This window comes from Bombus fervidus, chromosome 6 (assembly GCF_041682495.2).
Source record: "Bombus fervidus isolate BK054 chromosome 6, iyBomFerv1, whole genome shotgun sequence".
Classification (NCBI taxonomy): Eukaryota; Metazoa; Arthropoda; class Insecta; order Hymenoptera; family Apidae; genus Bombus; species Bombus fervidus.
This window is the reverse complement of record NC_091522.1, coordinates 4,966,846-4,991,476: the sequence shown is the minus strand read 5'-3', so window position 1 is coordinate 4,991,476 and position 24,631 is coordinate 4,966,846. Positions and strand designations below refer to the sequence as shown.

The following is a 24,631-nucleotide window of genomic DNA, read 5'->3' as shown; positions in this document are numbered from 1 at the left end:
ATAGAAGATAAATATACAATAGTATGCATAGAAAACGAATGATCTCAATTACGATCATATACAATATATGTATATATATTATTCGTAATATCAGATAATATCTATTAAAACGTAAAACAATTTAAATAAGCAAATATGTAAAATAATTAGCCTGCAAACCTCCGCGGGGCAGCGAAGTTTTTACATACATAAGTTATCCTTTTATTATTGGAATAAAAAATATTTATCCTCTCCAAAATTCTTGATGACTAATTGATGAATGTTTTGAATATATATGTTTAAGGCATGTTCTAGATTTAAATTTTAAATTAGGTCTTGGGGACAACAAAAAATTATATATTTAAAGGAGATCTGTGGTAAGCAAAAGATTAAGAACCGCTGATGTATATAATATACCTACATATCATAAATATAAGTGATTCATGTTTAGGCTGGTCACATCTGGTACAGTGTGACAACGAAGATGTCGTGTCGATCATACTTTAATCATATGTATTTCTAAGCGAAAGAAACTAACCTAGTTATTTTTGCTAAACGATTTTGTTTGGTTCAGTTATTTCTTAAATAAATTAAAGTAGCATAAGTTGAATTACAAAATAACGTATGCTTAATTATTGTTGCTCGTTATATGTCATCTGCTGAGAAAGAGGTGTTGTGAAAAAGTAAAGTACGCTTTGCAAATATCGTTATGGTTTTGCCTCGAGTATATTTTGATGTAGCCGCTGATGATAAACCATTGGGTCGTATCGTGATGGAATTACGAACAGATGTAGTTCCAAAGACAGCAGAAAACTTTCGCGCTCTTTGTACAGGAGAAAAAGGTTTCGGATATAAAGGAAGTACCTTTCACCGAGTAATTCCCAAATTTATGTGCCAAGGTGGTGATTTCACTAATCACAATGGTACAGGAGGAAAATCTATTTATGGGGAAAAATTTGAAGATGAAAATTTTGAATTGAAACACACTGGACCTGGCATATTGTCTATGGCAAATTCTGGGTCTAATACCAACGGTTCACAATTTTTTCTAACTACTATAAAGACAGCTTGGTTGGATAATAAGCATGTAGTTTTTGGTTCTGTAGTTGATGGTATGGGTGTAGTAAAAAAAATTGAGGGTTATGGCTCTCAAAGTGGGAAAACACACCAGAAGATTGTAATTACCAATTGCGGTCAACTTTAAAGCATTGTATTTTGCACCTTTATAATATATCATACATATGTATTTTCTTTTTCTTGATAGACAAATTCTTGTAAAATGAATAATGTAGTGCAAATATATACAAACAACAAATGAAATAATGCGTCTGTTTGGATGACATAAATAACTGTGTTTTTTTTCTCTCTCTGACATATTCGTACAGCTATACATTTCCACCGAAACTTACTTTGTAATGAGATACATTATACGTTACATATATCAGAGGACTATAAAAATCTCTGTAATTTTCTTTCACATCTTGGCTAAACTACAAGTACAGTACATCAGAAATTTATTTGAAAAACACTTATGCTAAATATAAATGATTTGTAAATCTTTGAAATAGCTATATAAATATCATATATACATACATACATTAGGCATTCATATATTACACTCATTAAATTTATACATTTACAAATTCATAAGTACATATGCATCACAAAATAATACAGTAGAATGCGCACAGACATTCAGGAAAATATAATGTGCTAATTAAAAGTTGAATTATTTACGACAAGCACGATAGATTCATTGTGAGACCAATGTTCAATTGATGTTCCAACGATTCATAGCGCGTATCAAAATATCGAAAGGATATAGAAGGAGAGCCTGATTCGAAACTCCGAATCCTTTTGCAAAACTTGGCAAGTAAAGATAGGTTGTTAGTAAATTAACAAACATATGTATCAGTGAACACATATTGGTAAATTAACTACAAAGAAGATATTGAGTTCGAGGATGGAAGCAAATACCAAGAAAATTACGTACATAACGAGGCAAACTATTCCAATGGATCGAGTCAATTTAAATTTGCCAATTAGAAGAGACAAATAAAGTACGGTGAGAGTAGAAAATAACGATATGGAATTGTAAACCAGACCTTGTGAATTAATCGTTACATAATGATCACCAGGTGTTTTCGGAAAAAGTGCTGCTTTCAGAAACCATGGTAATCCGAGACAAAGTAACACGTCGAATACATTTGAACCGATCGAATTACTTATGCCCATGGCTCCGTGTCCTAAAATCATATTTTGAATCAGCAATATTAAATAAGAAAGAAAGATTAGGAAAAAACAAAGGAAAAAGATCATGAAATATTGATACTTTATGAACGCTAGTCATGAAGAAAAAGTAAAGACATTTATAATACGGTAAATACATAATGAAACGACGTGGTTTGTAACTGATTATAAAGCGATTCTAAGATGGGGCAAATTTGATAATAATATCGTGATAATATCACGCGGTGCGTTATCGTAACCTAACCGTCTCACGATAACATAGTTATCGTGATATTTCACGATAGCTACGTTATCGTGACCGCTATTCGCTAGCTACATATATATTATTTCTAGATCGATGTACCGATTACCACAAGAAAATCACTCCAAAGGTTAATCAGTTACTTTGGAGGTGCGTTTTAATGAAAATTCGTTTTAGTTGGTTCTTCTATTAGCAAGGTATCGATGAGTGAAAGCGTAAAATGAAGAAAATTACCTTGATTCGCAACGATAACACTAGAAACAGCCTCCGGTACACTCATTCCTGCCGCAAGAAACGTCAATCCCATTATGGAATCAGGAATCCTAAATGTATCACCTGAAATAAGGATTATTTTAAATCGATATTGGGAATAAAACGAGTGCATTTAGATATTTGGGAACGATAACAACAATTGTTGCAAAGATACGTACCAATTACAGTGATGACCCAACCAACTATGTACGAAGTAGTTGCTATCCATATTATACACATAATAAAAGTAAGGGGGTACCAAGATTTCAATGTGCTTCTTCTACAGTCAGGAATCGTAATGAGGAGCACAAAATTTATAGGCCAAGTAATTAACCACCAAATCCGTTCGCATGTCGAATTTGGCCAATTCTTCATATTCACGATATCAACTAAAATAATATATGTATATATACACATAGATAGATATTTATTTTTCATCTCAAAGGATTCTTGTACATATTTTCATGCAATCTATGTTACTTACGCGATTCATCTTCACCGCTCGATTCCAACAAATTAATATCCGTGCTTTTAACCAGGTCTGACAGAACAAACGGATGACGTGTGTTTTTAAATGAAACTCAACGACGTATAATTCAGAGAATTGAATTGAATAAAAAATTAATCGATATAAACAATACCATTAGAAAGTAGGGGAGTTGATTCGGAAATATTCTTGTACTTCTTTCTTGTATTTGTTAAAGATCGAATAAACTGATGTATACTCCGATCGAAACACATTGCTAGAACGATAAACATTTCCGTTTCATTTGATTAGTGATATAAACAGTCTATGGAAATTATAAAGTAGCAATGAAGATTCGTAAAAATGGAAGGAAATATTTATTTAGTTTCTCAACTTAAAATTAAAAGGTTTTATCACTTATGAATAGAAAGAATCAAGTAACGATGGGGAATTACCTGAATAGTATTTCATAAACTTACCTAAAATGTACAAAACATACAAGAGAACGAGAATCAATGCCTCGTACCATTCGATACGACCGTCTCGTAAAGTTAAAATAAGTAAGAGAACTGTGATTGCGTATGCGATAGTATCTCGCGTGACAGGCCACCCTTCCAGATTCAATACCTGAACAAAGATTTGTTTTATTCGTGTTTCTTTCTTGTTTTCCTTTTTCATATACTTGATTTTATTTTCGATTTATACATAATCGATAGTGTGTTCCGTTTATGTAAGACATAAGGGAAAGATCTCACCTGATTTGCAAATAAACCACAACAAGCAGGTACAGCTAATATATTGAAAACAGCAGAACCAACAATCGTGCCGACGCCCAAATCTCCTTCCGTGACAAAAGTACCTACAATATTGATAAACAGCTCTGGGCTAGAGCTAGCTGCTGCCATAATTGTTGCTCCTGCGACATCTTCTGTTACGTTAATCTCTGAAAATCAAATCCATGTAATAGTTCCAACGTTTTAGCTGTATTAGCTATATGAAAAATTTTCTTAGATCTTAACGATAGTGTTTCTTGAAATAAATATAAAGTGGAAATGAATTAAAACGGCTATACTGAACTTACTATGGCAAATTTTTTTAATCGACGGTACAAAAAAATCATCACAAACAATAGCGAGTAACAGAAACATGTAAATCGCTATCACGAAATGTATAGCTATAAGACCCGATTGTCTTTGCTGTCGAGTAAGGCCATCCGATGGAAACTCTTTTATCGCTGGAGGAGTGCAGTTTACCTCATTTTCTCCAGCTTCGATAGTGCTTGGTCCAATTTGCAATAACTTGCGAAGTCCTTAAAGAGATAGAGTATGTACTTACTCTTAATGATATATAATAGTAACTATATGTGTAAATTCCAATGATAACGAAGGAACTATGTTATGTTATAAATGGAAAGTAAGGAGAACAAGCGTAGAGGTGAAAGGTGAAAGTTTTATATGTATATATAAGATATATTATATATAGATCGTATTGATAATGCGAACATATTACGTAATGATTCATTCTGAATTTTAGTATCTCGATATCTCCACCATCTTTTTCGTTCAACGTAGCGGCATGCATCCGTGTATACGCATTCGTTAGACGTCGAATGCCTCATCATAATTGCCCTTTATTACTTATCGCTTGTTATTAGTTGTTCCTTTACTCTTTCAGAGAACGTAATTAATCGTGTATGTCGCAATAAGTGACAAATGTATGTTTAAGAATGTCATAAGACATGGACTTTTGTTTACTTATGACAATAATATGATACAATATGAATTACTTGATATGTATAAGGCACATATAACATAAGAGAAAGGAAGAGGAAGAATTGTAAATACGGAGAATTCAGAAAACGAGACTTACGCGTATCCGTAGGGTTATTCGCACTTGCTGCATTGTTTGGAAGAAATATTGCTAACGTATTAACGAAGATCAAATATATCGTTGGAACGACGATCATACAGAATATTTTGTAGCCTATCATTTTTCTATGTTTCCGCGGCATTTCGTAGTCGCTGTTTTAATTAATCAGCGACAAGTTTCAGTGATCGAGTTAACGGTGCGACTTGCCGTTCCGTATGATACTAATTTCGATTTGCCAAGCAGACCGCATCGATGTTTTTCGTTTACGAGCATTATCGGTTTTAACTTTACACAGATAAGATACTATACAGAGCGAATAAAGACATCCCTTTACTGATAATCCAACAACAGGAGTATTCCTGCTACTAGAGCATTTTAATTGTCAATTACATATCTATCGACAACGGGTGAATGCTCTGTAATGTTGTATACCATAAACTTATATGTATATGGTTACGTTTACTGATATTTATCCTTATATATGTGATTATCTATTGTGAGACATTATATTCATATTTACGTGTGTACAGTGTACAAATGTATATACGCGTTTCAGTTTTGAAACATCATCACAGTTAGAGATTTAAAAGAAGGGGCATGAATCAATTTGTTTCTTCATTCATTTTCATTTTTTTAGTTCTACTTACTTGTCCGTTGCATTTTTTCGAATGGAACCGTACACCTTGAATCGTAGTTACAGTAGATTGACAGTCAACTTATTTACAATTGACAGTGCTAATTGTTTTCTTTGCGCGCATCATACAGAGAGAACGACATTACGTTTTTACTGCTGCAAGTTGTTTCTATTGTAGCCCATTGTATCGTATCCCGTCACACTGTTTACTGTCTTTAAAAGCTTTTCTATCAATCCGTTTGTTAGTTAGTTTATTTCCCAGAATATCGTAATGCTGCTTTTAAAATATTCGATGGGAAAGAATGGACGCGCGCGAGTGTGTGTATGCGACGTGTGCGACTGGAGGAATAAATTTGAAGGGAATAAGTAATGCAAAATGCTTGATTGTGTCGGAATAGAATATATACGGCACGACGTTCAATTTTCAAGGAAGCCATAACGACGATTAGTGCGATGACGATTTCGCATTTTGACCGCGGCACGATTCAGCGGGCGCGATGCGCGAGAGATGAGAAGAGAAGAGTTAGAGGGAGGGGCGATTCCAACAAACGCTGCCGGACTTCGGAGTAGTTGTTAATGTAGTATATGTGTGACAACGGGATTGACAACATGGATACGTCTGACTTAGGAGGAGGTTCGTTCAAATATATTTTGAATATTATCGGGAACGGATGCTTTTTTATGGTACATGTTCGATCGATACAAGAATGGTTAGGGAGGTGTGCTTCGATGGCGGTGAAAGATAGAACGGAATGATATTAAAAAATCGGAATTAAAGTATCGAACAAGGTGGAGGAGACGTAGGAAGAGAAGGAACAGGAGGAGGTGGAGGAAGACGAGGAGAAGGAGGAGGAAGAGAAGGAAGTGGAGGGACAGCAGGATGGCTAACATCAGCATTAGCAGCAGCAATAACAACAGAGGGAAGAGTAGAAGAATAGTATACATCATAAGGAAAAGGAAGATGAAGGAGAATGAGTATGGGGTAGAAAATGAGGCAGACAAATGGAAGAAGGAAGAAGACTGAGAAAAGAGGAAAGGGACAACGATACAAGATCAACTAAAAATAGAAGCCAAAAATAGAAAATCGTTCCAAACATTTAGTGTATTTTCAACTGAATTCAATTAAACGTACAGGTGTGTCGTGCGGTGCTGCGTATCGCGCATCAATACTTGTGATTTAGTTTCCGATGATCGATTGGTCTAAAGGACTACGAATAAGACGAGATATTCAAAACTAATCTTGCGCAGAAGGGCGCTTGTCAAAGCACAACGTACGCGTAAAGTAAAATGTTTGTTCATATGAGACGTATGAATTATTCATTATCTCTTTCTCTTTATAAATCGCAAGAGTTCTGTGATCTTTATTTCTACAAGAGATCGTGTGCAGGCTAGAGACATGTTTATCCCAAAATTTATAGAATGAATTGAATCTCGTTGCTCTCTTTTCTCTGTTCGATCACCTTCACTCTCCTTTCTCTCCTCCTCTCTCCTCCTCTCTCTCTTTTCTCTCCTCCTCCTCTCTCTCTCTCTCTCTCACACACACACACACACACACACACACACACTCTTTCTCGCTCTCTCGCTCTTTGCCCTCTACCTCTCGACCGTTCTTCTTCTTTTCTACTTCCTTTACTTGTTTTTATTTCATCCCAGTTTCACATCGCATGTCGTTCTTCTATATGCAGGTTAATTGAAACCTTGTTTAAACAATTTGATAAGTTATTGGATATAACGATCCGTGTCAAAAGATTTAGTTTGTGTTACCGTTAGTGATAATGAAACTTGTTCAAACTCATGGACATATATTATTATGTACCTATGTATTCGCACGATTCGTTACTCGTAACAAATGCTACGTTTAACAGATGCTTAAACATTAACATGTTAATTAACATTCGTAACATTTGTGGTCTTTGTGTTGATAAATTATTGTTACTTTTTTTTATTTAAGTATAATACGATGCCCGTTAACGTACGTACAATCATGAGACATGTTGGTATTATAATTTTTATAAAGGAATCATAAAATGAATCGGTGCAACTATATGTATATATATATGTCAATATATATATATACATATATATATATATATATCAATTTCAATAGATAGCCGTGTAATGGAGCAAAGTGAGACGAAGAGGTGAACAGTATTAGTAATATAGTATTTATGATTTAGGATTGAGATTTTGAGAAATGTTCCGTCTGGATGCATTTGAACTGCAAAAGTTTATATAATGATAAAAATACTGTCTCCGCTCTCGCACATTATTCTTTTTGAATAAATATCGAAATGCGAAGAAACGCAAAAATATAAATGAAAAATCCTGTGCATCGTATACGATAGATCTTATCGGCGTTCGAAACACAGAAGAAATAATAAAGTTTTGAGTTCTTTCGAAATTGCGACGATGTGATGAAAGAAAAATCAACAGATTGCTAATTGAGAATCAACGTTTAATGATCGGCGATCAAGCCGATGGTCATCGTTTGTTTCCAACGAGACGAAACCGTTCGACACCGAATGGTCAAGCCACGTTATATCTAGTTTATACGACGTACATTAGACATGAATGGCATCTCCTCTGCCAACTTGAATGAGAGCAATTTAACTTCTTTAGGTTGCTTAATCGGTAGGAAGTCACATCAACTATACAGCTGTGTAACCTGTACAAGACACCAATACGTGCATCGTTTGCTTCATTACGTCGATTGTAACAGGTTATAGGAGAAGAATTATCAAGATCTAAGAACGGAGGTGAAGAAACAAAGTTATTGAATTTGAACTTAGACAGGACTTTTCTTTCACGCATGTACACCAACAATGGGATATCACTTTCAAATTGATCTTCATTTCCAACGATCGTCATTAATGTATATACAATATACATATACCATATATATATATACACATGCAGATATGTATACGATGTAGAGAAACGTTTAACGACGGAAACTTTAAAATGGGATGAGAGAAAATCACATGGAAAATGTGAGTGACGTTGAATAGCTCCGCAAACGAAGGTAGGAATATGCGCAAGGAGTCCTCGTAAGAAAAACAATATATAATGGAAAAAGGGGCGACTTCGCCGATTTCAAAGTCCTTGAAATATATTAACCAAATCAATATTCTAAACCACTATTTCCTATACATACATAAAACCATCGCTCGGCGTTACTTTTCAAGATATTCGCAGAAAACGAATTAAATTTAGTTTATGATTACACTCCATACTGGAATAAACGACCGTACTTTTATATAGCCCAACCTAAACTTAAAGCATTGATGAAAGGAAACCACTTGTAATATTATATAAATAGAAAAGGAAAATCAATGTGTTATAGGTTGGGTCAGAGTAGTATCCGGCCGCCATTAGGCGTGAAATAATCCTCGATGAGTTGATTGATATATAGAATGTTGCACTTATTTCAGAATTTTCGATTGGTCAAAAATGTAGTAAATATTTCAATATGACATACGTATCTACTTCCATTGAAAAATTGTTTACAAAACAAAAATTTATAAAATAAGTTATTAAATAATGCGTATAGTATTAAACATAAATTGCTTTATACATAACCTGAAAACTAAAGCCGAACAGCGCAGCGGTTATATGTATAGGAAAAAGTTCTCCAGAATGTTCACCTTGACAACATATTTGAAGGTCATTGAAATCCGTAAATTCGCTCTTATTTCCAATATTTACTGAAAAAGAATATTTTTTCTTTTCGTTATACAACCATTGCTATGAAATACCGTTGTCGCATGAACCACATATTTTAATGATATTTACGAGAAAAGATCGATGAGAGGGAATATAAAACTTTTAGTTTGCCTGCCATTTCATTTATTCGGAATGCGTTGGGATATAATAAGGAACAATGATACACAAGTGAAACTTTGTTATGGAGAGATTATTATGCTGTAAAAATATTGTTAGATACACTTAAGGTTAAATGAGTTTTGTATCGAAACTTGAGAAATGAATGTACGAAATGGATCAAACAGAATAGGTAAATCAACATCGAATTATCGGGAAAATCAAAGTTTAACAAACTACGGCCAATAACTATAACTTGTTGAAAAGACGCTAGATGAAAACCGAGAAATGCGATAAAATTTAGCGAAGCATCAGACATTTCTCACGATTTACCTATATAACGAAAAATTTTGTGGTGAGAGACATTTATTAGCACTTGTACATAATATCCGTCAAAACTCATCGTCTAATGCTCATCGATATTTCATTTACTTATAGTTATTGATAAACTGGAGCATTAAACGAATCTATCGTTGAAAGTAGAAATAGTTTTCCTCAATTTTCTTATTTTTGCTATTTTCGTCCATTCATTCGTAATGAAAAATGTGCATATGCATGTGTTTGTATCCGCCTATTTACGTACATGTGTACCTACATAAATGTCGTAGTAAAAGTTAAAAAGAAGATACCAAATAAATGACAAAGATACGATTCGATGATAAAGCTAGAGAGTCGCGAGTGAACAATTGTAGCGATCATTTCTGATCTGCCATATCCAAGAGAGTTATTTGTCTTTGAGTGCGCGTGGGAATGGTTTTCATCGAGTAACTTATGAAACCGAGCAAGCAAATGCTTCGTAAACTATGACACGAACGGTTATTTGAAATTTGTGTACTATTCTTTGTTCCAACTTACTTTTAACTATATATAGATTAATACGTGTCTACGATAAAGTGTTGCATCGTATCATTCGTCATAATTATTTACGTGTTTATATGTTACATATGTATGTTTTTCCTTCGAATTTATTTGCCAGTTTAGAATATAAGTTCTGAAAATGAATTCGAATGTTGCAATTAGTACGTATGTATCCAAAATCGGCAGGCGTGTCGTTTATTTATTTTCGAATGGTATATTGGAAACCGCGTCGTTACGATGATCATTGTCGCCACTAGGTGATTATGAATGAAATTAAATTTTTAAGTAAGATATCTTTCCGGGAAAAGAGATTCAACGAGTGAACAGCGAAGGTCAATGAACCGATTATATTTGTGATCATCGTGGCTGGAACGAATGCAAACCGATTATCTGGGTTCGTAATCACATTTGTGGAGCGTTTCTATCCAAGTATGCAAGGTCGTCGCTACTTATGTAATAGGTTAACCAAAATCGAATGCCAATAGAATGTAAGCAAACACGATCGTTTTACTGTATACACATACATCCGGTATCATCTTTAAACGATGAAGATTTATTAAGTGATCGAAAAAATCGACGAGAAACATAATGGACGTGAAATAAATATAATGGGATTAAGAGCAAGAAATGGCAAGCAAGAATTCTATGATAACGCCGCGTCGCTCTTCTTTCTTGTGATGCGGCCGTTTCCTCCTTCAATATGATATAACAAATATAGGTGAAAGTAGGATAGACATCAATGAAAAATAAAAAAATAGAAAAGAAAGAATTGACAATTCGTTCGAATTAGATACGTTTTTTCGCTTGACCATCGTTCCATCGTCAAATATCAAACTGTTACGTTAATTACCTGTTACTATGAAATAGATCGTCCTTATCGGTATCCAGGAACAAATCTTTTCTTCGACGCATTGGACATGGAATTAAACACATGAAAATAAAAAGATATTATGTTCTAGGTATAAATTGTACACCTCCAGCGATAGAAGACTTTCCACACGACCTTTTCGACGAGAAACAGAGGCAGGGCGGAGCTGTCGTCGTGCACGTAATCGTTTCGCTTTACCTGTTTATCGCGTTAGCGGTAGTGTGTGATAAATTTTTCGTTCCCGCAGTAGAAAAAATATGTCACGGTAAGGAACATTTCGTAGTTATTTCTAAATATATTATTTTCTAGGAAGCTACGATTGGTGTCGATTTATAAATATGTTTTTCGCTTGTGTTCGTCTACCCGATGAATAAATTTATTGAATGATTCGAGGGTGAACCAGCTGGTTTGTACGTAGAAGGAAGTAGAGGAAGAACGAAGTCGAGTGTGAAATGAACCAAAGTAATACGAATTTCTTGATTTGTTTCTAAATGTTTTTAAATTTCAATTTCAGCACTTTCAATGTCCAAGGACGTGGCAGGTGCTACCTTTATGGCCGCAGCGACGTCGGCGCCGGAACTGTTCGTAAACGCAATCGGCACGTTCATCACCGAAGGTGACATCGGTGTCGGAACAATAGTAGGCTCGGCTGTATTCAATATTCTCGCGGTACCGGCTTGCTGCGGTATAGGTGCTGGGATGGTAAGTTTTTGTGATCTACATAACTTGGTGCACATAAAGTATTGGACAAGTTTTTATTATCGTTTTATTAGTTGACTGCGTGCAATTAAGAAACCTATCGATATTCCCTGTATGTATATTATGTATTATGCAACTCAAATGGTCTACGTACGTTAATCGAATACGTACAGGTAGTTCCTCTTGACTGGTGGCCAGTTAGCAGAGACTGCCTCGCCTACGGCGTTACGGTTGCCATTCTCATATGTATCATACACGACGAACGAGTAGAATGGTACGAAGCGTTAACGCTAGTGTTATTGTACATCGTATACATCGCCGTCATGTATTGGGACAAATCGTTTCAGCGATGCACGCGATTCCGTACGCATAATGCTGATCGATCGTCAACGGATGATCACCGACACGCGACAGGTAAGAGAACGTGCCTTTCCTTTCTTTTTTAAGCAGCCATAAAATAAATAAAGAAGAAACGAATTACCTATTTCCAAGCACTAAACACTTTACTCTGCTCAGATAGACTCGAATAACGATAACGATTTGGATATCGTAGTCTTTTTCTTTGAAATCATAGATATCTATATTCTTACTTACGTTTGTGTACAAATGAATAGTACATTCAATATCGTTGCAAATATAGTTGTGTACCGATTTATTTACAACGCTTCTTACAATATATATACTTGCTTCGAACATTTGTATATTTGTCCATTTAAAAAAAGTTAAACACAAAGTGTCGTTTCTTTAGAAGGCAGCACGGAAATTCACATGGCAAGATCCGACAAAGTACAATCGGCCGTTGAACAAACTGAACATATAGATCTACCATTGCAAAATGGAGGAACGAAACCTCAAGAAGAGAATCCCGACCCTAGTAAGTAGTATAGAAATTTCACTGGGCAAAATTTAGTATTATCCATTTCGGAAACGGATAGAAACAAAACTCACTTCTTTCCGAACGTTTCTCCAAATTTTAAACAACGAATATTGATAAGGAGACGGGGAGCAGGGAGCAAGAGAGAGAGAGAGAGAAAGAGAGAGAGAGTGAGAGTGAGAGTGAAGCATGTTGACGGAAAGCGTCGATAGGGAAGGGGGGGGGAGGAGGAGAAAAAGAGGGAAAATAAAAGCGTTGCATACTTTTACGTTAAACAGATTATGAATACGAATTATTGGTTTGGCCGACACGAGCTGGGTGGATAAGAAAAACAGCATGGATTATGACTTGGCCGATTCATTTAATTTTCATGTGTACTATTCCGGATTGTGAAAAGCCACGATTCAAGAATTGGTTTCCGATAACGTTCCTTATGTGCATCATTTGGATTGGATCGTTGAGCTATGTGGTCGCATGGATGATCACTATAATTGGTAATGAAAGTGATAGCAAGTAAAAAAAAAAGCGAAAGAACAGATAGAACTGAAATTGTATAAGAAAAAAGAAAAGAAAACAGGGTGAGGCAAACGTGATTATTTTCCTTTCAGGAGACACTCTGAAAATACCGGATTCCGTGATGGGCATTACTTTCCTGGCTGCTGGTACCAGCGTACCAGAGGCTGTATCAAGCGTAATAGTGGCAAAACAAGGTAAGCTGATATGCGAATATAACATATGATATATTAGATGAATAATGAATTAATCTGTGAGGAACAATTATTAACTTATGAATAATATTTGAAACGGACGGCGCGTCCGCGTAGTTTCTATGTTAAATCTTTCGATCGATTTATTTTGTACCAGGACACGGCTCGATGGGTATTAGCAACTCGATCGGATCAAACACTTTTGACATATTGTTGTGTTTGGGTCTACCGTGGCTAATTAAATCTTCGTTTTCACCGACACAACCAGGAAAACATTACATCAGTATAAATTCTGGTGGGCTCGAGTACAGTGCCATATCGTTGTTATCGACACTAATGTTACTCTACATTGCTTTTGCTTCGAATAAGTTTCAGCTTGATAGAAAAGTTGGTCGAGCCTGTTTATGTATGTATGCCGTATTTCTGATATTAGCCTCGTTGATAGAACTCAATGTATTCTTCAGGGTAAACTTGCCCACGTGCCAGAGGACGGTCAAGTGATCCGAAATCGAAAGTAGAGTTGCTTAATGATATTTCATACGGTGTTTACTCTGATCCTCGTACGTTCTCCCGAACTTACGAAAAACATTGTGAACCGAAGAACGCTGTTTTACATTATACGAAACTATTTGTTCTCCCGTCTCGTTTTCGACGAGATCGTCCTTCACCCCGAGGCTCCGTTACTCCATGGCATTCTTTCCTTCGTAATCCATCGTCAATGCCTCCTCCCCCATTTTTCTCTCTCTCATCCCCCTCTCTTTTTCTCTCTTTTTCTTTTTCGCCTTTTTTCTACCCTTTTTTTCACATCAAGTCATCACATACTCGATCACCCTTTAACTTCTCTATTGCGATCAAATTTTATCGTTTCCATCTCTCCAACTCTTTCTCTCGCGCTATCGTCTAATTATTCCGCTTACCACGAACAACATGTAATTTCTAACGTGATTTAGGGACATAAACAGTAAACGGAAAATGAAGAAAACAAGGAAATTTCGTCCTCTGGTAAAAGAATAAGAAAGAGTTTGTTATTCATGCGAGTGCAGGATCCGAATGTTGAAGCGTGCTCACGTATTCGTAATGATAGAAAATGTTGGTAACAATGATTAAACGAGTAAATGGAATTAGGAAACAAAACATTGTTAAAATAATAAATAATAAGATCGTAATAGGATGTCGGTGAAAAGAATTGGATTACAAAGAAAAGCGAAAGAAGCTAGAGACAAACGAAGATTAAGAAATCAACAAAAGTACGAAGTATATATAACGAACACGTATGTAACATCGTATATATGTATATTCATATATATACACACATATATATATATATATATATGAATGAAGTATGCATATGTTCGTGCATGCGTGCGTGCGCGCGCGCGCGTGTTTGTGTGTGGGTGTGTGTGTGTAATGTATGTATGTATGTATGTATATAATATATGTATATACAGTAGATCGATAGCGTAGAAAAGACTGCCGCTTTTATAAATGTTTCATTTCGAGAAATACAGCACATACATCAAACGAATATGAATACGTATATTGGGTAGCTAGTACGTCCGATTAAATAAAGTTTCGATAATCGGTTATCATTGCAGAACACCATGATAATCGGTTATCGGAACGGGGGAATTACGAAAGTTTCGATAATTGCGCGCCAAGATTGACATCACGTTTGTTTGGTAAAATACATTGACATGTACTGAAATTCGCCGCAGGGTGTATATTTAAGTAATCTAAGAACTTAACGAGATTAATAAAGTACTGTAATAAGTTATTAAAAAGAGATTGTTGGTAATTTCGTTTTAATCCTATCGCGAAACACGCTGAACAACTGCTCGGTTCCTTCTTACCGATTTTTCGATTGACAATGGTTCGGCTAGCGAATGTATCGTATCGATAATTGAAAGGTTACACGTTGCGTTACGATTCTCTCTGCGACTATAACATATCCGTGTGTCGGCATTTGTAATCAATGTCTCCGAGACCTTTGGCACGATTTCAACGAAAGAGTCGATCTGCGAATCCGAGAAGAGCAGACAGCCGTCACGCGGCGCAGATTCGTTCCAGCAAGGAGCAGAAACACGTCGGAACACGTTGCAGAATTTTAACAGGTAAGTAGAACGATAAAGATCGCTTTGTGCTTTTTGAAAGATCGGACTACCCTCATTGCTTGGAATGAGATTCGAACAAAGTGTACGCGATACGCAACGTTTACATGTTTCTAGCATTTCGAGCTTAGCGTGTTGATCACCCTTCCTCAAATACATAATCTACGTATACAAAAAGTAATTGAGAACTGCACCATGAGGTTCAGTGAATTATGTAGAGAGCAATACGATATTCCACTTATACGATGTGTATTTATGCAAGCGCACGCATGCAATCGCAGCGCGACGTGTGTACCAAACACGTGAAACAGTAGGTGAAACGCATTCAAGTAAGTAAGTATGTATGTACTAAGCAGTGGATCCATGCTGTATTGGATGGCAGTAGGTCGAGCGCGTATTAGGTCGGTAGGTCGAACAACGTGGGCGACCATAAACGGTTCAGGAAGGGGTCAGCTGCACGTCACCACGCCGGATCTGCAATGCGGCGTTGTCGCAGAGACAGTTACCGTTACATTTTATACCGGTGAATTCTTGTACCCTTAATAATTGATCGAACAATTAATGCTACCGATCATTTGAGCATTTCATGCATTGTTTCGATTTACCTATTTATATTCGTATAAAATATTTATACATGTGTACATATCTATGTACCCATATACGTTTCATGTTGTATCAATAAAAACGAAAACGTAAAACGAGATCATAGTCAGTGCGTCTGATAAGGATTTAGTGATAACGAATTCAACTTATTCGAAAGAGAGAGAGAAAGAGAGAAAGAAAGAGAGAGAGAGAGTGAGAAAGAGAAGGAGAAGGAAAACGATAAATCGATTTGTTCCCGAATGAACTTAAGAAGAGAAAAAAGAAAGACGGAAGGATGAAACTAGGAAAAGAAGATGACTTAGAGAAGAAGAATACAGCAAGCGATTAGATGATCCTAGTTCGGAGCATGAGACAAAGGGTGGACGGGCGAGAAATACAATTTCAGGAGAGGCTCGATGCGGCAAATGCGGCGAATGCGCTGAATGCGTTGAATGCGACGACGGTAACGTCATGCGCTCTGAAAACAACCGCAACCCCCTGTGAGAAGAGACGAGGAAGAACGGTAGGGATTAGGTGTACGCGGCGTGGTAGGATACACGGTGCGCGAGCGCGGGCACGCGCGCACACGCGCATTAAACCACCAAGGTACCCGTAGTGGAAGAGAGACGGGACAGCACGCACGCTCGTAGGTTCTGCTGTAAAGGAGGGAGCACAGTGCATCGAAGTTATGCAGTGTTGCTTACCACGTAGAAGGCATAACACTCGCCGTTTCTACAATAGGATCCTAACATTTTCATAAATTTTTTGTTCTACGTTTCGGTGTTTTCAGTTTTCCAACGTTCTCCTCTTTATTGCTCTTCTTAACAAACGTTTCGTCAGTCTCACCGTAAATTGCAACGCAAAATCGATTATCCAGAGACGGGTATTTCGACAGAAACATCGCGGAAGGCAAGTCCTATTTGAATGAGAAATCGGAACGAGGATCATGAGGATAGTTGGCGCCGAATGTTTTTACCTACACGCGACTGACAACGAAGATTAATCTGGAATTGGCACATGACTTTTAAATGAGAGGGAGAAAGAGAAAGAATTGAGATGAAAAATTGGATCGAGATTAAAATCAAGATCAGAACTCGAATTTGACAAGAAACGTCACGGAAGTTCAAGTCTGAATTGGAAAAAAAAGCAGAGTTCGAAGCAATATAGTACAGAATTATATTATGATAGAGAATGAGTTTGGAATCGCTGAATGAGATTTCATCGTATTAACGTTGTATCAACTTGATATATTACAAAGTTACCAGTTGGACCAGTGGATAATCCGCAAAAAGTGGATTTTTAGTGTCCGGCGTTGTTAGTGTCCGGTCTGGAGTTTAATAATCATCGCGCCCTACCTCTCTCACCGCGCCACGCCAGCAATCGTACCACATATCGATACTCATATCGACCACCGTTCGTTTTTACGTAATTACGTGTAGTTTTTAAAATAAATATTCCGTGTCATAGTGTTTGAACAATATTCTGATCGAACCAGGTAAAACCACAAAAGGATTTTGCAGAACATTTCGATATCACGTGACTAGTTGCGAACAGTACTTCCTTATGTTCTTTACTGTGGTGCCTAAATAACTTAAGTAAAGAAAAACTAGTGCCTATATAACGTATATGCGCAATAAATACATATATCAAATGCTGTGACTTGAAAATATAGAACGACTCGTCAAATCGATTGGGATCATTTGATGAACCAAATCATGGATCAGTGATACAGTGATATTCGAGATACTCGCGACTTATCTCGATTTCATTCTGTTAGAATTTCAATCGAATCTCTTTATTTCCGGAACGAAATTTGCAATCATCGCACTAGAACTAGGATTAGGATCAGAAAATAATGTGAATGAAAATCGTCGAAAGAAAATTAATATCGAATTTGAAATGCGAATGAAATTATTATGAGATTACTCACATTTTTCTCGGGGCTCGAATGAACAAGCACACTCGTATTTGTCCGATCTAGATTTAATCTTTCCGCCTTCTCTTTGCATCTCTTCGCAATTTCCGTTCTCTTGAAACATCTTCCGCTTCTATCATACATACATATATACATATATATCGAAGATATACAACAATGTCTCGTTTAATGTTGTGTAATCTCGGCAATACATCCACGGCGGGAAATGATACAAATAACAATGCAAATACGAATAGTAGTATGGAGGATGATGACTACTATCCACTGCCAACTATTTATCGGTGAGTGAATTCTTGATCGATGATATACCGTTCCTCCTCGTCCTTTTCTCCTGTTTCCATCCGCGTCGCGTTCAATTCTTTTTCGTATTCTCCTGCTATTTTCATCACGCCGCGTCGAATCTGTATCCGTATCTGCACATACAAATTCCATATTACCAAATTCAACAAGTTTAAGATAAACGAATAGTATAACAAAGTAACAACGTCTGCTGTAACAAAACATCTCGATAAACATTATCTTGCTTCTATCATACTTGTTGTCGTGTACTTGTTTCTATATCATATTTTCCGCGTTTCTACACACGTTCATATAAAGACACACGCGATACTGATCGAATGTTTTCAAAGTATTTCTTTTGCTCTTCGGTACCAGAAACATGTTACCAAGAGGAAGATACATCGCGACATGTGCGATAAAGAATTTTTTACATACTCGAAGTGGCAAAGTCAGTTACATAGCTAATATGTAATCGACTCGTTGCAATAATATAGCTGCATAACAACACAGTGAAACGTAATATATACACTATCTAGAATGTTTTTCCAATTTTCCGCAGTCCGCTAATTTTGAATTTTGAGTAAATAACAAGCGAGTAATGTTTCACATAGGCTGGCATGTTACGAATTCCTAGTTGTAAATGTTTATGTGATTGTATCGAACATTCGATCGATCGTGTCCTATTAATACTTACGCTGTACCTATACTTTATACGCGCAGCTGCCGTGCACCTATAGCGAGTTTGGATTGCATGGAAGAGTTCAACGGCGGCGGTGGTGGCGGTGGCGGCGGTGGCGGTGGTGGCAATGCTGTGGACTCTGGTGTACATTGCAGTAATACCACTGGAACGAAGGAACAGCTACTGACTAACTGCATTGCCGCACAAGCGCAGCGCTTACAGCATCCTTCGCCAGGTATTCGCTACCGCAACTTGGGCAAAAGCGGTCTACGTGTTTCCAATGTTGGATTAGGTACGCTGAATGTTTTCCCAACTTTCGTAGAAACGAACAGAATCGCGGTTACCCACCCGTTTTATTCCATCTCGATGTATGCTTTACTATACTCCTTTTTCAGATACCTTGTCAGTAGTATTATGTTGGCCATATTTTTTTACACTATAGGTATTGTACAGTAAACGATGAAAACTATATCTTTTCTTAATCCATCGACAGTGCCACTCTCCGTTCCTTTTGTCTATTCCACACATTTATAGTTATCATCCTTGTTTCTTTTGCTTCGCCTAGTAAATCTTGTCGATGCAATCTTTATTACGCTGCATGCACGCTTTTCACGTACGTTTTTCTAGTAAGATGCAATGTAAATAATTAGTGAACAAAGTAATACAGGTAGACACGTAATATAACAATAATATCCATATCCAGATAACTTCTTATATTTATTGTTGTTTTTGTTGTGACAATTGTGCTTGTCGTGTTCATTGTCATCGTGATCGTCGTTGTGGTCGCCGTGGTTGGCGTCGTCGTTGTTGTAGTTGGAAATATTTCCGAAAATTATAAATGTTTTTGGAGAAATTTGATCGAAGATGTTTCTATAAATTATTATATTCAGACTGCGTAAGTGTTTCCGAGGTTATAAGCTACCAAAATCTCAGGCGAATGAACGAAGAAAAGAGGGAATGCAAAAGAATGAAGAGAAAGGGAAAAATTGCCGCGTGTGAGAGCCAATGATTCGGAACGATGATGATGATGATGATGATGGTGGTGGTGGTGGTGGTAGGAGGAAAAAAGATGAATATGTATACGTGATGCGTAATAAAGGTTTAGGGATCGATTGTCGAACCATATATTGCGGTTCTTTAAATAAAAATAACGATAGATGTAAAGGTGGAAGTGTTGCAGCATCGTATTTGTCTATTGAAAACGGTGAAAAAATTAAATTAATATGCACCGAATCGAGACAAGTGAGTTAACAACATTGCTTTATACATGTAGGTACATGGACAACTTTCGGAATAGGAGGTTGCAGTAATGAGGAAACAGCTGAAGCTGTAGTTGCCCTCGCCTATGACAGTGGAATAAATGTGTTCGATCTGAGCGAAGCTCATAGCGGTCATAGAGCAGAAATTCAATTTGGACGAATTTTATTACGACGTGCTTGGAATCGTTCAAGTTATGTCGTTACCACCAAAATATATTGGAACACGAAGTGAGTATCGATCGAATTGATCTAACTTCTAAATGCATAATAAAAATGATAAATACTGATTCGGGAGAATTGCTACATTTCAAAAAATAAAATTTGATCATCGCAGGGCAGAGGGACGTGGATTGTCACGAAAACACATAATCGAATCGGTACAAGCATCTTTAGTCAGGTTACAATTATCGTACATCGATATTGTAATGATTCACAAAGTAGATCCTATGTGTCCTATGGAAGGTTCGTTTCTTGCTTATCTGGTAAAATTAAAATACGCTATTAAAAATAATTGAAACGATCGACACTTACAATCACGTTCTTATTCGCTTTATTTTCTTCTTTCAGAAATAGTACGTGCAATGAATTACGTGATAAGTAAAGGATGGGTAATGTATTGGGGAACGTCTCGTTGGACCCCTGTCGAAATTATGGAAGCTTACACGAATTGCCGTCAATTTAATTGTGTCACACCAATCGTGGAACAAGCCGAGTATCATCTATTTTATAGAGAAAAACCAGAACTTTATATGCCAGAGTTGTACAATAAAATCGGTATTTAATCGCGAAATGTCCAATTTACTCGACATAGTATACCGTATGCATATTCCTTAACAATATTCAAAAAGGTCGTTTGTAAACCGTAGGTGTTGGTCTGATGGCGTGGTCCACGGTTACGATCGGCATGGTTTCTTCGAAACCTGACGACTGTGGTGTATCTTTTTTATCGAGATCTTCGTATAAGGTAATATATTATGCAGAAAGAAAATTTTCGTTATATTTCATAGAATATATAGAATTATTCATAGAATAATTGAGGAAGCTGGTAGCTGTCGGCCTCAAAATATCTGTAGCGCTAGCAAATTAATAATGCTTGCAATGTTTACCTTTTCATTTCAGAATAAATATTCGTCATTCAGTTGGACCGAAGACGAAACGCAATCTTTGTATAAAGAAGTACGTAGTCGAATTCGCATATCGTGATAGGCTATGCCGTATTTCCAAGTACATAAGCATACGTAAAAGTTAAGGGAATAAACAAATATTATGTGTGAACGTACGTTACGTTATCGTGTTCTTTTCTATCATTGTTTCAGCAGGAATACGGCTGGAAGGAAAAGTCAGCCGATGACGAAACGCGAAAATATTCGGATAAACTGCGAGATGTGTGTGCACTCGCCGAACGACTCGGTTGCTCTTTCGGACAGTTGGCCATCGCGTGGTCTTTAAAGAATGAAAGTGTTCAGTGCCTTCTCCTCGGTGCATCAAACATAGATCAACTGTATGAGAGTCTTCAAAGTTTACAGGTAATTACTTCTTGTTGGTGAAATTAAACATTCGTATTTCGTATCTCGATTTCGATAGCCGCGAACGAAACGACCGGATGATTATTATAAACGATGCGTGGTTTCAGCTAATTCCAAAATTGAACGCCAATATAATGAACGAAATCGAAAGAATTCTTGATAACAAACCGTCGCGACCTCCGATGATTTCAACATTGGCGCTCAGATGACAATCAATTTGCCCCCACGGAAGTGGTGGGGGCTCCTTAGAAGATGGAGGCAGCCCAAAAAGCGAAGGTGCTAATAGCCAAGATCAAGAGCAGACGAAAGAGTTAACCGGCAAGCTACCATTCTGTGAAATACAATGAAGTCACATTAGTACGTGTACGTAAATTTATGCACAGCTTGATCTTGGCCGGGTACAATTGGATCGAATAAAACCGAATTCTAAGATGAACTAAAATGAATGAAACGATGCCAAGCGAGATCACACAAGATTAAACGAGAAAGAAACATTCGAATAAGGCATCTGCTGTACGTTCTAAGTGTCCGGCACGAATATATTCACGTGAAAATGAATCGACGACAATACTACTACGGTTACGGTTACGGTTACGGTTACGGTTACGGTTACGGTTACAGTTACGGTTACGGTTACGGTCACAGTCACGATTACAATTACCATTACGATTGCGATTGCGGTTGCGATCGCAGTTACGTTCGATATTTCACGATAAATGTTCACGAATAAATTACAGACACGATTTTCGCACATCTTTGATGCAGCTGTATGGTTATCCTCTTTGCAATCTTCTTGGAATAGAGACATTTAAATGCGGAAAAGAGCGGTTGAAGATAACTGGAAAACTTTTTTGCGTACACTTCTTTCGTTTCGAAGAAAAGCGGTCGAATACAAGTTTTCTATGAATGTACGATTTGAATCTCTACCCATGATTCACTATGCCAGGTGTTCATTCGTAAATTAAATAGAATATCGTAATGTCTTTATTACAGCTGTGTAAGATGATAAGATGGATGCTTGTGGTTACTTTTTTCAGCTTCAAAGAATTTCTTTTTTTCGTTTTTCATATTTTTCCTGCAATTTATCTGAAAATATTTAATAAAGTACTGTAGCCGTTGGGATTGATAGTAAGCGAATAGTCATCTCTATTGAGATCGCAAACTGTCAATATTGAATAGTTTTTCATCCTTCCACGGTTTTATTCCTTTATCCGTGTACAAGGCAAACCAATATAAGGAAATACAATGTGAAACTGGTCGGAATTCACACGCATATACATATACAGCTACGCACGTACGTTCTCATGCTATAATATCTACGTTCGTGCGAGATAGTTTTCGTATGATTGATTATACGATTGATTTAATTCTCGAACGTGCGTATACCATTCGTAATCACAGGTGGACAGCTAGCTCCGGTCAGCTAACTAGCCATTCTGCTAGTTAACTACCCCAAACCATAGCCAAGTAGCTATGTAGGATAGGTAAATGACATAGACGGGTAGTCTACAAGTAAGTAGTCGTAGATAGTTAAGATAAATAGTTAGATAAGTATGTATATACTTAGATAGATAGGGGTATGAAAGGACGAAAGCGGGCAACCGCGATAAGTGAAACTATGTGATATAGAACGAAAAAAGAGAATGCGTGTGACGCGAGGAAAAACATTTCAATGGGTTTATAGATACGCGCAGAAAAATCACGGTACAAGAATATTTCCGCTATACGCTTATTTCGTTGGATTCGTTCGACTATCTGCTATCTCCTGCAAGAATGTTAGAGCAATGTTCTTTTCTTGCATTTAGTTTTCCGAATAAAAACCGTCCTAACGGCGCGACAGGCGCAAAGCCTCGTAGAACTAGTAAGATCATTTGCAAATAATATCGGTCACGCACCGACCAATGTTGAATATTCCTGAAGACGAACGATCCATGTGTATTTACCTTACTATTCCGCGTATACCATTTCAAGTATATGGGGAGGAAATAACTGTGAGAATATCATTAAATAAACAACGGAAGCGAAACATGACATGACCAGGAGAGAGAGAGAGAGAGAGAGATGAAATTCGAATAAGTGATCAAACTTCGGGACAAATACGGGGACGGTGATATCACAGAAATTATCAACCGTTGCCGATTGTATATATGTAAATCATAATTAACTGTTACGACTACGTTGCTATTTAGTGACTCTTTGATCCCTGGTGTGCATTCGAATATATAATAAGTAGGTATATAAGTATATTCGAATATAAGTACTTATATTATACATTCGGATAACAGGGAATAAGACAGCAAACTCGTTGATGGGGTCGGTTAGGTAGCTGCGCGATTAACTATCGGTAATTAAAATGATAATGATCGAACACCGATCGCAGTGCTGGCTACGCTTTTGCCGATTACGCTAATTATTTAGCGATTTTTCATCCAGGTTACGATCTATATTTTCCACGAAAGTTTTTATCGAAGCGTAATATATTGTTATATAATATATATATAATAACTCGATAATACGAACAAATGTGTACAGAAGCGTGCAAGTATGTACATATATTTGATTCGCCGTGATCTCGAAGACACGGCAACTAGGCAAACTAAAACGCGGTTACGCGACTTTTTGGGACAATTCAAAAAGTTGGAAAAACTTGAGTCGATAGGAAGATATCAAACTGCCAAAACGTCGAGCGTTTTGTCGTGAATCAAATGATGAGCCATGATACGAATGATCGTTAAAATATATGAAA

At 36.8% G+C, this 24,631-nt stretch overlaps 4 protein-coding genes across 7 annotated transcripts; 3 read left to right on the top strand and 1 right to left on the bottom strand.

Moving 5' to 3' along the window:
- The first annotated feature begins 432 nt into the window (after positions 1-432).
- Positions 433-1,328, top strand: LOC139988319 (peptidyl-prolyl cis-trans isomerase). Its single transcript, XM_072005559.1, has one exon. The coding sequence runs from the start codon at positions 689-691 to the stop codon at positions 1,181-1,183; it is 495 nt and encodes a 164-aa protein (XP_071861660.1). The 5' UTR covers positions 433-688; the 3' UTR covers positions 1,184-1,328.
- Positions 522-11,371, bottom strand: LOC139988315 (sodium/potassium/calcium exchanger 4). Of its 3 annotated transcripts, none has more exons than XM_072005550.1 (9): positions 11,219-11,371; positions 4,270-4,497; positions 3,944-4,131; positions 3,668-3,815; positions 3,364-3,465; positions 3,207-3,263; positions 2,902-3,111; positions 2,705-2,806; positions 522-2,225 (listed from the first exon to the last, which is right to left on the bottom strand). In XM_072005550.1, exons 2-9 carry the CDS (start codon positions 4,334-4,336, stop codon positions 1,891-1,893), a joined length of 1,209 nt encoding a protein of 402 aa, XP_071861651.1. In that variant the 5' UTR covers positions 4,337-4,497; positions 11,219-11,371; the 3' UTR covers positions 522-1,890. The 3 variants fall into 3 exon arrangements, with proteins under 3 accessions (XP_071861651.1, XP_071861649.1, XP_071861648.1); XM_072005548.1 differs by lacking the exon at positions 11,219-11,371 and adding an exon at positions 5,705-5,863; XM_072005547.1 differs by lacking the exon at positions 11,219-11,371 and adding an exon at positions 5,058-5,441.
- On the top strand, positions 6,136-14,489 carry Zyd (sodium/potassium/calcium exchanger zydeco). The gene is made up of 8 exons (XM_072005551.1): positions 6,136-6,325; positions 11,328-11,501; positions 11,751-11,938; positions 12,109-12,349; positions 12,684-12,809; positions 13,088-13,303; positions 13,418-13,519; positions 13,674-14,489. Exons 1-8 carry the CDS (start codon positions 6,277-6,279, stop codon positions 14,015-14,017), a joined length of 1,440 nt encoding a protein of 479 aa, XP_071861652.1. The 5' UTR covers positions 6,136-6,276; the 3' UTR covers positions 14,018-14,489.
- Positions 14,490-16,401: 1,912 nt separating this feature from the next.
- Hk (potassium voltage-gated channel subfamily A regulatory beta subunit hyperkinetic) lies at positions 16,402-22,792 on the top strand. Of its 2 annotated transcripts, none has more exons than XM_072005552.1 (9): positions 16,402-18,423; positions 19,142-19,392; positions 20,374-20,587; positions 20,694-20,821; positions 20,927-21,133; positions 21,226-21,323; positions 21,479-21,535; positions 21,676-21,885; positions 21,993-22,792. In XM_072005552.1, the coding sequence occupies exons 1-9, from the start codon at positions 18,299-18,301 to the stop codon at positions 22,092-22,094; spliced, it is 1,392 nt and encodes a 463-aa protein (XP_071861653.1). In that variant the 5' UTR covers positions 16,402-18,298; the 3' UTR covers positions 22,095-22,792. The 2 variants fall into 2 exon arrangements, with proteins under 2 accessions (XP_071861653.1, XP_071861654.1); XM_072005553.1 differs by having other exon boundaries at positions 16,404-18,423; positions 21,679-21,885.
- The last annotated feature ends 1,839 nt before the right edge of the window (positions 22,793-24,631 follow it).